This window comes from Aplidium turbinatum, chromosome 15, assembly GCF_918807975.1.
Source record: "Aplidium turbinatum chromosome 15, kaAplTurb1.1, whole genome shotgun sequence".
NCBI lineage: Eukaryota > Metazoa > Chordata > Ascidiacea > Aplousobranchia > Polyclinidae > Aplidium > Aplidium turbinatum.
This window is the reverse complement of record NC_137486.1, coordinates 11,647,488-11,661,767: the sequence shown is the minus strand read 5'-3', so window position 1 is coordinate 11,661,767 and position 14,280 is coordinate 11,647,488. Positions and strand designations below refer to the sequence as shown.

The 14,280-nt window shown below is 36.2% G+C and overlaps 1 protein-coding gene across 2 annotated transcripts; it reads right to left on the bottom strand.

Moving 5' to 3' along the window:
• Positions 1–2,245: 2,245 nt before the first annotated feature.
• Positions 2,246–13,647, bottom strand: LOC145784208 (WD repeat-containing protein 26-like). 2 transcript variants are annotated; one of them, XM_082595983.1, is made up of 13 exons: positions 13,119–13,647; positions 12,378–12,534; positions 11,622–11,758; positions 10,142–10,239; positions 9,910–10,066; positions 9,328–9,466; positions 8,206–8,346; positions 7,381–7,500; positions 6,681–6,826; positions 6,096–6,174; positions 5,468–5,597; positions 4,527–4,700; positions 2,246–4,025 (listed from the first exon to the last, which is right to left on the bottom strand). In XM_082595983.1, the coding sequence occupies exons 1-13, from the start codon at positions 13,343–13,345 to the stop codon at positions 4,003–4,005; spliced, it is 1,728 nt and encodes a 575-aa protein (XP_082452109.1). In that variant the 5' UTR covers positions 13,346–13,647; the 3' UTR covers positions 2,246–4,002. The 2 variants fall into 2 exon arrangements, with proteins under 2 accessions (XP_082452109.1, XP_082452110.1); XM_082595984.1 differs by having other exon boundaries at positions 4,527–4,662.
• Between the last annotated feature and the right edge of the window lie 633 nt (positions 13,648–14,280).

Below are 14,280 nucleotides of genomic sequence, written 5' to 3'. Positions count from 1 at the left end.
ACGCCGTAAAGTTTTCGCAACTTTTGAGCGCATAGCGTCAACGCGTACTTTTTAATGTCTTTTTTTTCGCTACAACACGCCAATACCTTCCAGCGCTGCAGTTGAAAGAATGTTTTCAATGGGCAAAGACGTATTGGAACCAAAACACAGCAAAATGTCAGATGAACACTTTCAGATGCTTGTGTTTCTATGTGGAAATTCAAAATAAAACTTGTTTGTTTCGAATGGTTTATACCGTGTGAATGTTTGGCACCTAGCAAACAAAATGAGTTTACGCTAGTGTATGCGTTCAACCGAACACCGCCAACTTTTTTTACAAGTTACGTTGACGCATACGGCGTATGGTTTTTCGAATGTTTGCGTTAACGTTGACGGCGTCAATATTTTTTGTATACGCGTACATCACTGTATACAACATTAAGCTAAGCATCATCCTGTTGCATTTATGTCCAACATCCTTCCACAATGAACACTCCTTATTCTAGGAATGCTAACGCCTCTGCCATTTCGTTACTGCTAGTTTCACCATAAACGATATCAGATGTGAAATGCCTTATCATTATGGCACTGGCATCAAAGTTTGTGCAACATGTTCCATCCAGCAGCATGTCCGTTCGTATTCGCAAAATCGCTTCCAAAAGCTCAGTCTGCATTTTGTTTCGTGGTTTTGTTTTCACTGCAGTAAATAATGAAAAAATCCTCTCTACTACTGCATTACTGACAGGGATGCAGAGACATGTTAAAGCATAGCTAGCAAGGTCTTTGAAATGGGCATGATGTAAAACGCTACACCAAAATTTTTTCACTGTTGCTAGGAATAACCAAAAGAACTATAAAAACCAAAAATAAAAAAGGCCAAACAAATGCCAATCGGGAAACTAAAAAAGGCCAAGCGGCCAAACAAAAATTGTCCGGCCAAACACTTTTCAAAAAGGCCAAATTTCTGAAATTTGGCCGTAAAAAGGCCAATCTGGCAACCCTGGTACTTTCAGGCAGTGCTTCCACTTTGAAGGATTTTATCTCGAAATTGGGATTTTTCAACGCTTCGAAGGATAAAAAAGGAAATGAAAATAGGAAGGACTTTTAACAATTTTACAAGGAAATTTTGTCTTAAAAAGGGAATTGTTGTTTTTAGCAATTTTAAAGAAAATTTTATTAATATTCCCCTTCAAAAATTCTAACAAAGATTGGAATAACGATGATCAGCTGGTTTCCGTCGTCACTGGACATCCGGAACCCCTCTTACCCATCTTCGCCTTTCTGAATTCTGTCGCTTGATTTCTTTTCTCGCCATTTTGGGAATTGGACGTGATTGCAGTCTGCAGTGAGAGAGTTAGTTCTCAATTCTTTGAGTTAAAATTAGGTAATCCGTTGATTTACAGTTGAAGTTGAGTAGCAATGACAAAGTTCACTGAGGTTCGACGTACAGTTAGGGAACGTTCAAATATTACGTAACGCCTTCGAGGGGGAGGGGTTTATGCAAAGCGTTACGTTAGCGTCACATTGGGGGGGAGGGGGTTCAAGCAAAACGTTACGTAACGCTTTCGAGTACGGAATGGTAGTTTTTTGTGCTGAATTCGTACTGAAAAAGCGTTACATGGGGGAGGGGGGGCTCAAAAATTCGGAAAAAAAGCGTTACGTAATATTTGAACGTTCCCTTAGGTATGATAAGCTTAGGCTAGTGACATCCTTCCGGTTTAGAAAAGTTAGTTTTTGCCTATGCTAACTGATTATGGTGTCATAATAAAAGAGGCTATGTAGTATGTATACAACATGTATAGTGTAGGCTACACAGTTAGACTGAGTCAGTACCGGTATCATGAATTAGGCCTAGTATCCTGGAGTTTTTCGTCAGTCTCAGATGATTGTGAAGACGTTACTGACAAGGAGAAAAAAGAGATAGCCTAGCCAATAGTGTTAAGTTAGCGGCTTAGCGCATCAAGGAAAACTAAACTAAACCCAAAAATAAATTAATTGTTAATGGATGGATAATTCGTTGAAACTGGACATTTACCACCTGTACATTTACCACCTGTACATTATCGTGCTGCGTTAAAATATATGTTGATACTGACGTTATAACCAAAAGAAGTTATAACGTCAGTATCAACATATATTTTAACGCAGCACGATAATTGAGTCTAAACGTTTGTGAAAGCTTTAGGTTATTTTTGATAGACAGTTTTGTGTGTGGTGATAACGTCAGTAGTTAGGAAATAAAAGGGGCACAAGAATAAAAACAACATCTTTTTTTGTGCTGTATTGACGAATTTTAAATTGGAAATACTACAGTAATTTGAATTCATGTTAAGTCATCAAAACCTTTCAGGGAAAATCAGTCACAAAGTAGCCTATCATGCGCTGCAGTCACAAAGCAATGTAAATAATATTGAAGGGACAGATACAAAAAGGTGAACCCAGAAGAGATTCAGTCGATAATGCCGGGTCAGTCTCTTGCAAACAATTGCTGCAAATTACTTTGCCTTATTTCTGCGCATTGACTGAATAGTTTTGAAGCAAGGCATGCCAAGTTGATAGCCTACTAGCATTAAATCGGGCTTTTGCGACGTCAAAAATACAATAGTTTGAATTCGCTTAAAATTCTATGCCACGTTAATGGGCTACAACTGAACAAACCGTGTTGAGATTAAGAACAAAGCAGAAGACAAGTTACAGTTCATAAAAACACAACACAGGCACATGCAAAATGATGAAAAAAATAAGGCTGCATGAAACACCAGGATAAGCCTTCTCATCCGTTGATGACGTGAAGATCTGCGTATTTCAAGTGGAATCAGAAACACAAGTAGACTGTGTTTCATCACTTAAATCTTGTCTTTAGACGATATAAAAAGAGATGTGATTTCAAAGCACAAAGATAACTTGTGCAAAAGAAAATGCGTCACAGAAAAATGAACGTTTTGCTGAATCAGTCACGAGGTTCGGGAATTGGCAGACTACAAATATGCATTTCAAATATTGGACGAAGATCAAACTTGTTTAATCCACAATCTTTGCGCCAACATCCTGTTACTACAGCCAGCCTTCCGTATTATCTTGCCACCAAGATGCTGAGTTTAAAGGCAAAAAAGCTAAAACCGTCCCCCAAACAGCAAATCAAACGTTTTTTGCATTGATTCAACGTCTGCAAAAGTTGAACCAATGCAAAAAAAAACGGTTGATTTGCTGTCTGGTACGAAGGTTGGCCACTTTTGTTAAAGTGGGAAAAGATCTGTTGAATTCACTGCGCAAGCATTTCTCGACGACAGGTTGTTTTACGACTGCTCTTATGACGTAAAAGTATGCGAAGCTATCAAATATTACATTAAAGTAAAATCGCCAAAGAACAGTCTGTTTCTGGCGCTTCACAAAGCTCTAAACACACATTCACCACAATGAAAAACGTGGAAAATTGCAGAGCATGCGACTATGTATGTCTGTGTTTTTTTTCAAATAACCTTATGCAGAAGCAGTTTTCATGGTAAGTTTTGGGTGCTCTGAGGGTTCAAATTTCAAAAGCGAATGCATCATGTCAACAACAAAAAGCAAGATAGCATTTGCCTGCATTCGGATAACCGTCGGCATTTCTTAGAGAAAGCCTGATTTTGTGCCAGTACATTAAATGCGACAAGTACAGAGCCAATTGTCTTTCGACATAAAGCAAATCTGTTAAAGAGTACATAACATTGATAAAAATGCCTGACAAGTTTTGTTATTCATCCACGAAAAAATATGTCTATTAGTAACCAGTGTAGCAGGTTGGATTTCACTTTGCTTTATGAGCATAAAGACAAAGCCAATAAATACGCACTAACGTTCTTGCAACACAATTGTTCGAAAGCGATAATTTGTTACATAATTGTCCAGCTTTAAAACATGGCGACCAAGGCCGAAAGCTGCATAGCCAGCTCATGAATTCAAAGACATTCATGGTTGTTTTCGAAAATCGGGGACGAATTATTCTAAAGTTTAGGCATCAAGAACTTGAGATCAGTTGCCAAATCAATATGTTTCGTCGTCCAAATCTGAAAAAGGTTTAATAAGATTGAAAACATTGTTCTTGCAAAATACTTTTACTCAGTTTCAGGCGATAAAGGCTGTAAGATGAACAATAGTTTACGATATCGTACTTTCCGGTTGTTGTGCAATGAAATCACCTATCTTAAACATGTAAGTTAGAAAACATCTTTGGCTTATTTTTCTGTAAGATTTAGCAGGGAAAAACTGAGTTTACATTTACAGCCTATCCAAACCAACTATTTTACAAAAAATTGTACTCATACCGATAATTTTCAGCCTTTAAAATTGCTCTATGAATCGAAAGATTGAGTTGTATCGCCTTGCTACAAAATCTATCTGATAAGTTGATTCAACGTATGCAGATGATCAGTCAACAAAAAAGGACTGATTTTTAGTCTGGGGTTGAATTACAATCAGACAGCAAAACCAGTAATGTTTAGATTGATTCAACGTCTGCAGCCGTTGATCCAATGAAAAATGACGGATTTTGTTGTCTGGGAAGGTACCTGTGGCAGAGCTTTCTTTTGGGACCCAAATTCTAACAGTTCCATCGTCGGAGACGCTGGCCAGCATGCTTGGTATTGCCTTGTTCCAAGAGACACAATTCACAGATTTTGTGTGCCCGGCTAACTTTTCGATGGCCTTCTCACGTGACCGATGCCATATGTAAACATGATTATCTAAATATGACAAGTTACTTTATGACCAACATCAGTTTTTAAAAGTATTCGTGACTAGCTTTCGTTAAAGCTTTTTGTGACCAATTTGAACTTTTGTTCAAAACGTTGTCCGATTATATTGCGTGCGACAAGTTTCATTAAATTGGACAAGCACTGAATGACCGTGAAGAACCTTTTCAAATGCTTTACTGAGCTCCTTCTGCGTGAGTATATCAAGCAAATGATGTTCATTGCTCATGAACTAGAGATTATATGAATGCAATACGATTCATCGACAAACAACAAGACTGTATCAGAGATTTGAAGACACGCAGTACACCAAAGGTTGCAAACTGCTTTGCGGGCGTTCGAAAGCAGAACTTTCGACGAACTTTGTCGAAGAACGGACATGTCGAATAATCGAATCTCAGTTCCTGTTTAGAAATTTTGTTCAAGAGTTTTTAGAAGACTGTTTTCTTGGTTATTCAAAAGCTTTTGCATAAAAACTTCACAATAAAAATTGTTTTAAGATCTTCTGAAACCCGAAGTTACAGAATACAATTGAAACGAGATTCCATTATTCGACAATATCCATTCTTTTGCTTCCAATGACGCACTCTGACAGGGCAACAAAGTGTTTTCACAGGGTTTTCAGCTGAAACATCGAAAAAACAGCTCTCATTCAGTGCAACATCAATCCTTGAAAGCGGTTCAACGTTCTATTGCAGCAAAACAACAATAAATAAGTTCCCAAATGTGCAAAAATAGCAATATGCTGTTTTTGATACCTTCACTTCCACTGGCAATGAATTGATTGAATGAACCACCGAAGCAAGAAAATATCACAAACGTCCCGTGTTCAACTCCGTGATATTTCCGAACTAAGATTTGACTTTCAATGTCCCAGAGATGCACACCCTTGAGAAACATGCACTTGGTCAGAACTTGGGGAAAATTGGTTGATAAATAAACTTGATGTATCATTCGAAACCATTAAAGAACCTTTGAAATCATAAACTTGTTGGGCTTCAACATTGACAAAAAGAAGGAGACTCTCAGAAAGAAAATACAAGGCGTAGAGTCAAGAGGAAACGTGAGGGGTAAGTTGACACCAATACAACAGGAAGGGAGTTAAGTGGAATAGAACGATGAAAAGATTACATGAAAATAGCATAAAAGTTAAAGATATAAAGCGAAAGGGTCATAAACAGAATATACCGTATTTGCACTGGCGACACGAATTTAAAGAGGGCATCAAGTGAAAAGAAAACGGTAAAAAATCAACACAGATGCGATATCAACGAGTGTTGGCATTGCATACTGCACATGTTTTGACAAATACGGTGTTTCGTTTTTTCAAAACTGAGGCATAATCTTGTTGACATGAACGATGTCCCACAACCTTACTTTAATTACCTGCGTCGCAACGTGAACCAGCATCAGCTTACAATCTTCGGATAGTGAGAAGGAAATAATAGGATGATCTTCTTTAATGCTGCAAAATGCAAAAATCGTTAAACCTTCCATCGTTCTATTTGAATAAGGTGACGACGGAATTCTATTTGAATAAGGACAAGCGACACCGATTCTTCATGAGCAAATTCAGAGAACTGGATTAAGTACAAATGTCAACATTCGGATGAAGATTGGTTTGGAATCTTTATCGTCGGACTGACAAAGCCTTGGTAGGTTATTCCTGGCAGTTTCGCGTACTTGTAGAGGCTTTTGACGCAGTGTCAGTTACCGAGATTGGCAGAGTGAAGTTTCCTATTGTTGAAGTGTTGTTGCCTGGGAATTATTCCATTCACTAGGTGCCGCTGAATAAAGAGCAGGCCTGAATCACGTTGCTCAAGCGCATACCCCGAAAGCCGAACCAGCGCCGGGTGATCTTGAGTCGACTGCGTAATCACTGAGCTAACAGAGCGGACGATGAATGAATATAGCAAGATACTGCTTTTTTTAAATTTAGTAAGAAGTTACGTCCATAGATTTTCAACTTACACGTCATAGCTGGTCATGTCATCAAAATTATAGGCGCGAACCCTCAGTTGAGTGTCAGCTCCAAGCACGGTTTTGTTGTCTGGTAAAGATCCAACGCATTGGAGTCTGACTCCTTCCCAAGAATCAATCACGACTCCTCCCAAATCCTGGATGAAAATGAACCTTGCTGGTCATGGTGCAGAGCATTACATTTGTTCAGCATCTACTAACCGATGGATGCAAAAAATAAACTTACACACGAATTCTAGATCAATCATCGACTCAACGCTTGCAGACGTTGAATTGATTACAGACTGACTTGCTGATTGGGACCCACTAAGTACCTTGTAAATAGTAGTGGTCGTCTATATACGTTGAATCAACGTAAAAATGACAGATTTTGCTGGGTATCGACCACTACTATTTACAAGGGGCGATCGATTATTAAATGGTGGTCAGCTCAGAGTTGACAAGACCCAAAAAGTCGAAACAGCTGTCAAGTGTCCACTTATTACCATAACAGACTGTCGAAACAATCATAGGATTGTGATAAAGTTCAATATTTCTAGGGCCTGTAAAATGTGAATGTTTTAGTGCAAGCATACAGTTGGCCGATTTCCTCAATGATTGAACGACTACACAGTACACACTTGTATCTAACGTTTATTCTAGAGCAAAACCAAAGATAAAATAGTTTTATAATCTAATTTAAACAACGCACGCATAGGTAGAACTGGCCCTTGCTTCCACCGGTGACGTATTTCTTTCCGTCGGCCATCCAGCAGCAACAGCTTAAGCTGTCATCGGGTGAGTTTTGAAGCTTTGAACGCACAGAGCCACTCTAAACGAAAAAAAATATCTCATTGAATAAACTCAACTTAAAACACTACCAACGAAGATGTGTGATCAGAAAAAAGAAATATTGTTCTGGTGCATTATTCACAAGTATATATGAAGTGGTGTGGCGTGGGATGAAAGTAGATATGAAATTATGTGTTTACTATTACATCTGCAGCAGCAGCAGCTTCATCCTCGAATATTCCAAGAATCCAAGGTTGTTGTGTCGCATCGCTCAGCGAATAAAAATAGAGAAATGATGAAACGAACAACATTTGTCAAGCCATTTCAAGAAGATGGTGGCTAGATGCAACTTAGTGCTCAGGTAGAAAGGTTTATCTCGTATTCATCCTCAGAATGTTTGTAAATAAGAGGCTGAGGAAACACCTTACAAGCTACATAAAAACTTATAGTGAATATCAGTAATGATGTTCACGGTGTGTACTGTAACGCGTGCATATTATCTACTTTGCATTCTTCACATATGTCGTAACGATACAAAATTTTAGCCATCTCGTTAAGTGCAAATTTATTGTTTACACATTAAGCAAATGTTATGAGTTCGTTATCTAAGACACCAATACATTTCTCTGACAAGAAGCAATTGATTGTAGAATGTAAAAACAAATATCTGGTTGCCAATTTGTTAGCCATACGTTCAATGTTGCCTTATCCATATCTACCTCATATCTACCTCAGCCATATCTACCTCTATGTCCCATAACCATAACTCTGATGCTTCCTCGGTCCCGCAAGCAAGGAGATGTGTATCGTTCGGACTCCAACACAGGTAGCCAATGGCATAGTTGTGGCCAAGCAATGAACGGGATAGAGTAAGTGTGTGTGAAACCTGCCAGAGAATAGATAAAGCTGCAGATCATTAAAAAAACGGCACTTTTTGTCTTAAATCGGTTCTAGCTTCGACTGAAATGTTTTTCAAATTGTTGCGTTGCAAGTTATCACGCGATTAAATCTTTGCATACGCTTTTCACTAACCAAAAACTGGGGTTATTTAAACTGAGGGGTCGCAAAATCGAAAGTGAGCCTAGATGGTATTCAGTTCAGTTAGATAAGCGTCACTAACATTTTATAATGATATACTTTATAATTAAGTGAATAAAAATACATTCACAATCACACTTCAATAAAATTACGATTTTTTCTTCAAAGCTTTGTAAAAGTGGTTCCTAGATATCTTGTGGGTCTGCTCGACGACTTCAGGGAACTAATGGCCCTAACGGAGATAGGGTGGTCGGTTCCCTTTTATCGGTGGCCGTTTGTTGAACTAACACCCAGTACCCAACCACTTTACTACACCCTAGGTAAAGATGAGCAGTGTTTTTTAGTATCCAGAATTGACAAATTTTGACCTTAGATCATGCGGCTGGAAGTCAAGCCCTTCTTTTCATAGTCATCTCATTGTTAGTTGCGATTGAAGATCAATAATTTTCTAAATTAGATAAAAATAGCTGCTGTAGTTGACACTAACAAATCGCAAAGTGTAACAGAGATCAACTTTAAATTTTACGCTATGTGATAAAGAATATTTTAGTTGGGTGTGCAAGCCTAATAATTGAAAGAGTCTTTACTCTTTGTACATGCCAATAGCTAAAAACTGATTCAATACAACCTTGCGATTGATGAAATCTTTTTCTTCAAGTTTCGCTACCTTGCATATATGCTGAGGCTTTGAGCCAGTAATACAATCACTGTAGCTTAAGTTTCAACTCAAACTTTGAGTTTCGGAGTAACCTACCCAACTGGGTTACGCTTTATGAAACGAATCGAACCTCACGCCACTTTTGTTGTTGAAGCAAAACGAGCAACTTACAGGGTCGACATCCCATATTAAAACAGAACAGTCTTTAGATCCTGTAGCTAGCATCTTGCCATTGTGAGAAAACTGACAGAAAAGAACTTCATCAGTGTGTTCGGCCAAGATTTGCTTTGTGGTGGAAGGAAAATTGTGACTGGAACAACAAAGATGCACAGTAGGTGAACGATTGTCTTAGTTAGTGGTTGCGATCGGGCAAGGTCCAATTTTATCTAAGCTTATAATATGATCATACATAAACAATGTCATACACAAATGCTCGTATTGTGAGATTGTGGTGAAGTATTTTGTACAAACTAAACTAACTTAAGTAAACACCGGATCTCTAACCAACCAACCCAACAAAGTATTCACATGTGTTGTTTTAAATGTAGTTTTCTTGCTGACTTGTTTTACGCTATCTTCTTGATGATTTAATGATACTAGTAATATTGAGACTAAGTAACAAAATAATTAATTTCGAGTATATATAATTGGGATTTGCTGGAAGGATCGATTGTACAAATACTGGGTGACATGAGAGTTTTAAGTTTTTCATAACTTGCTATACTTCATAGCCAACAAACTAGCAAAATTTACCCTGAGCAGGTGTGGTCAGTAAGCAAGGATTGGCTTGTCAAGTCCGGTAGAAGTTTTGTGTTGTGGTAGATGCATTTACTCTGCTGAAGCTCCACAGCTTGCTCCAGCAGAGATTTTAGCCTATGAGGTGGCATCATGACAGATATAGGGAGGTAATCTAAAACAAAAAGGATAAATAAAATTCGATTTTTTAGTGATAATGAAATCATAAATGCGTTTTTTTCATAAATACCTTGTAGTTTTTCGAGCAGCTTTGTCCTAGATTTTTCTCCTTTACCATCCCAACTGGCAGCCTTTTGTAACTCTTGTGGATTTGAAATCATCAAGAAGCTAGAAACAAAAAATCCCAAAAACATTATGAAAAAACAGCAATGGTGTAACACAAATCTACAAATTAAGGTTTTAAAAGTGCTGGTATAAAAACGTACTTAAGTGACGCAATAAAAACAACTGGTATGGTTTTGCTTTCTTATATAATATATCAGATAAAAATTGCTGCTATTACTAGAAAAGAAAACTGCCAGAAAAATATCCATATAATTATTAATATATACTTTTCAGCAGCCTGCTTTCGTATTTACAATTTTGCATTGTGATTTGTGTTGCTTCTCTACTGTATATATTTTTTGTTTCCAGCTGATGCCAACTGCTAACTTGTTTGAAAATTATTAATATGTAAATCGAATTGTATGTAGCGAAGTAAATCCTTTTGGAGACTTTTTAACTGTTTAAAGGAAAACAAGCGATTATTAACTTTTGCATACTGATATGTTTAAAAATCACAAGTAAAATTAAAAAAAAGGAGTAGCCTAAAAAATTAAGATTGATTTGTTTTGACACAATTGTTGTTGAAAATATACGGTAAAAAACTACAATGAGCACAAATATGCGACATTACAACCTTATCTTTATAGGACTACAAATTGTATAACAAAGACATTGCCTGATTGAAAACGAAATTAAACTTTTTAATAGCAACTGTATCACAAAAGTTTAGAAAACTTTATAAAAAGTCATAATATCCTTGCTCTATATTTAAAAACAACTAATTGAAAGGATTTATTCAGCATAAAATATGCCATTGAAGCAAAAAATCTTTTTTGACGAATGTATCAAATTACTACAGAAAAATATTTCATTTAATACACAAGTTGAAGGTAGGCTATTAGGGGTGTTGCTATTTATAAACGTCTAACTGTAGCCTATAGTGTCTACTCCTATTGATTTTTTGTCCCTCTTTATTATATTGTGTATTATTATCGTTACAATAGTTGTTGGTATATACCTGGAAAGTGTACCTGAATAGAAAATTATTGACACAATGCTGATTGCTGAGCACTCACTTGAGAAAAAAAGCATCACTACTAGGGTCAATTGATTAATACTTTCTAATTATAAATCTTACAAAGAAAAGATGATTGTTGTCGACATGCTTGTCTCAGATATGGCAAACAAGATTCAAAATCCCCTTCAACTAATATATCATTACCAATATAAATCAAATGTAGTTATTACTATCTGAATCCTTAACAGCCTGTTTCACCTAACAAGACCTTCTGATGATCCATTAGGTGAAACAGGCTGTTAAGGATTCAGATAATAATAACTACATTTGATTTAATTCGCTCTGCTTTGCCTTTTTGCTTAGCATTGAGCACTTTTTGTAGTATTAATAGTTTTCATTGTTTTCATTACCAATATATATAAGGTACCTTGAAAGCTGATGAACTCTTTTAATGTATATATTAATTGGTGTTAATTTGTTTCTTAAGCAATTTAAAGCTTCAATGACTTTTCCATCTTCCAAAAGTTCCAAGAAGTTCTGTTCCATCACAAGAAAACGAATTTTCTAATGAAATAAAGTAACACAGATAAATTACTGGCCTTCACTAACAGAAGATGAAATACAGTATCATATCAAAAGAAGTATCACTATACACCTGGGTTTTTTTTTTCACTGAGACTTTTCGGTCATTTGTACAAAATGACTTGAAAAAATTCTGTCATTTTTTATTTATTTTGGTCATTTTACAACGGAAAGGAATAAAAACAAGTAAGAATGAACATTGAACAATTGACTATATATTTTTCGGCCATTTTGACCGAATTGACTATATTTTTTTCGGACATATTGCTAAAAAATTGGTCAATGACCGATAAATGACCGAAACCCCCCCCCAGCCATACACTAAGTCTTGTAACTCTTTCTTAGTAGTCTAATTTCAGAATAACCATAATGACAGACTGACAGTACACAAGGCAATAAAAACCACTACTCAAAAATAACTTATCAAAATGTTTAAGTACATAAACATCACATATATATGCATTATGCAATGCACCATAATTGCAAGTATAAAAATTGTTATTGTTCAGTTACGACAACAGCCATAACATGCCAAATACTAAATTATAAAATATACAAATACTTTAACTTTGTGGGTTGCACAGTAGACAGCTATACTTACCTGCAAGTGACGCCGATATTTAAGAAGGGATTTCATTTCATTTAATGTTGTTTCCACTTTGCTCCAATGACCCTGCATAATGTGTTCACGAAACTTTGAAGCCGATGTGTGTTCCAACGAACACCCTGATTCCAGCATTAATGTTTCAGATGTTTTTCTGAGTAAAATAATAAAAACAGTAGATAATCCACTTAGACCTGGCGTATCATGTGTGTAACACAGTCTAGTAGTGAGATGTCCCTGCGACAGGTCAGCTGCAATCAGCTGTCTCGTGACAGGTCGGCTGCGACAGAATGTCCTGATTCCATATTATTGGACCTTGATGATATTGCAATATATAATGTAGGTAGGGGATGGCTAAAAAAACAGAATCTATGGCGTTTATGATTTTACAAAGTTAACTATCAGTATTCCATGAGGAAAATCTGCAGGTCTATGAGGCAGAATTTAATAAAAAAATCTGAAATATAGAAATGTTGAAAGGAATTTCATATCCTTGTTGTTAGTTGAAGCAACTTTGCTTAAAAAACTTATGCTGCTTGTTAACGTTCAAAAAAAGTCTATCAAAATGGAGTGAAGTGAGAGGAATAAATCTTTTAATTTATGAAGTAAAATGACAGAAAATCATTAACTACATTAAACATTCCCTTGTTGAGGTAGAAAAATACTGACTTCAACATGTTATTATGCAACTAACTTATATAATACATTTAGAATATATGCATCTAATAAATTACGTACTTCAGTCCAAGCATGTACAAGTGTTGACCAACAAGCCTTATAACTTCTTTGTCCGTGGTGGTTAAACTATTAGTAGCAGGTGAAGGAATCTTCAAAATTTCAACATCGGAACTGTCACCATTCGACACAGAATTTAAGTTTGAAGCAGTGGGCATTTCTTTTAAAGATCCTGAACTTCCATTTTCGACTTTCGCTCCATTTACAACAGAAGAATGAGACTGCTGCATGACAACTTTTGGGCGCTTTGCGGGCGGAGGCGATAAATCACCTTGGTCTGATCCAGATGAAGATGCCAGTCTTAACAAAGAGGGTCTGCTGGAGGGTTCTTTGCGATGAAAATCGACAACCCCAGCTTCAACTTTGAAGGAAAGTTATTTGCAAACTTGTCATGTACACCAATAGTATACCAACATGAAATCACAACATAACGCAAGAATATTTATGAACACACTTTGAGTTAGTACTGACTTTGTTACTTTCAGTTTAACAGAAAAACAAACTTGTCAAATTGATTGTACAATTGCTTACAATATATCTGATAAAATAGCATTTTCATTAGAGGAACGACATTTCATAAGCAAAAACAAGAAATATTAGCCTATTATTTAAGCTTAACTTTTGTTATCATTCATTAATAGAATGCAAGAAAAGATGTACTGGCAGTGGGCATTTTTCATCAGCATGAAAAATGATAAACAACAAAACAAATATTTTATAAATTGGTTGAACGACTTTTGAGATATTGTAGCCATTTGAGATATTCACCATTAGGTGGCAAGTTTATGCTCAATCAAGGCGGTCAAGCATGCGTTTTTGTTTATATTATATATGAAACTTGATCACATTGTTAAGTGTAAATATATATATTTTGGGGGTCAAGGAATTCAAATCTGAGGTGTAAACTATATTTAAATCAACACAAATAAGTCAAAACGGCATTTCAAAATCAAGTTCCATACTTTGTACACGACAAACTTTTGGAGTTATTTTTGAAATGTTTGGGACAAAATGTTTTTTTAAATCATGATCTATGATTCCCATTGTACTATAAAATGTATGATTTGCAATTTAGTAGCTTATTGACTATAAAAATATTGCAAACTTTGTCTTATAAATAATTTTGTAAATTTTATGAAAATTAAGCAGTGATGCACAATTGCAC

Coding starts and splice junctions, on each gene's coding strand:
- LOC145784208 (XM_082595983.1), bottom strand. CDS start 13,345: ATGCAGCAGTCTCATTCTTCTGTTGTAAATGGAGCGAAAGTCGAAAAT. Junction 8,347..9,327: donor TAATATGGGATGTCGACCCT/GTAAGTTGCTCG, acceptor ATTCTCTGGCAG/GTTTCACACACACTTACTCT. Junction 5,598..6,095: donor TGGTTCACGTTGCGACGCAG/GTAATTAAAGTA, acceptor ATGTTTCTCAAG/GGTGTGCATCTCTGGGACAT.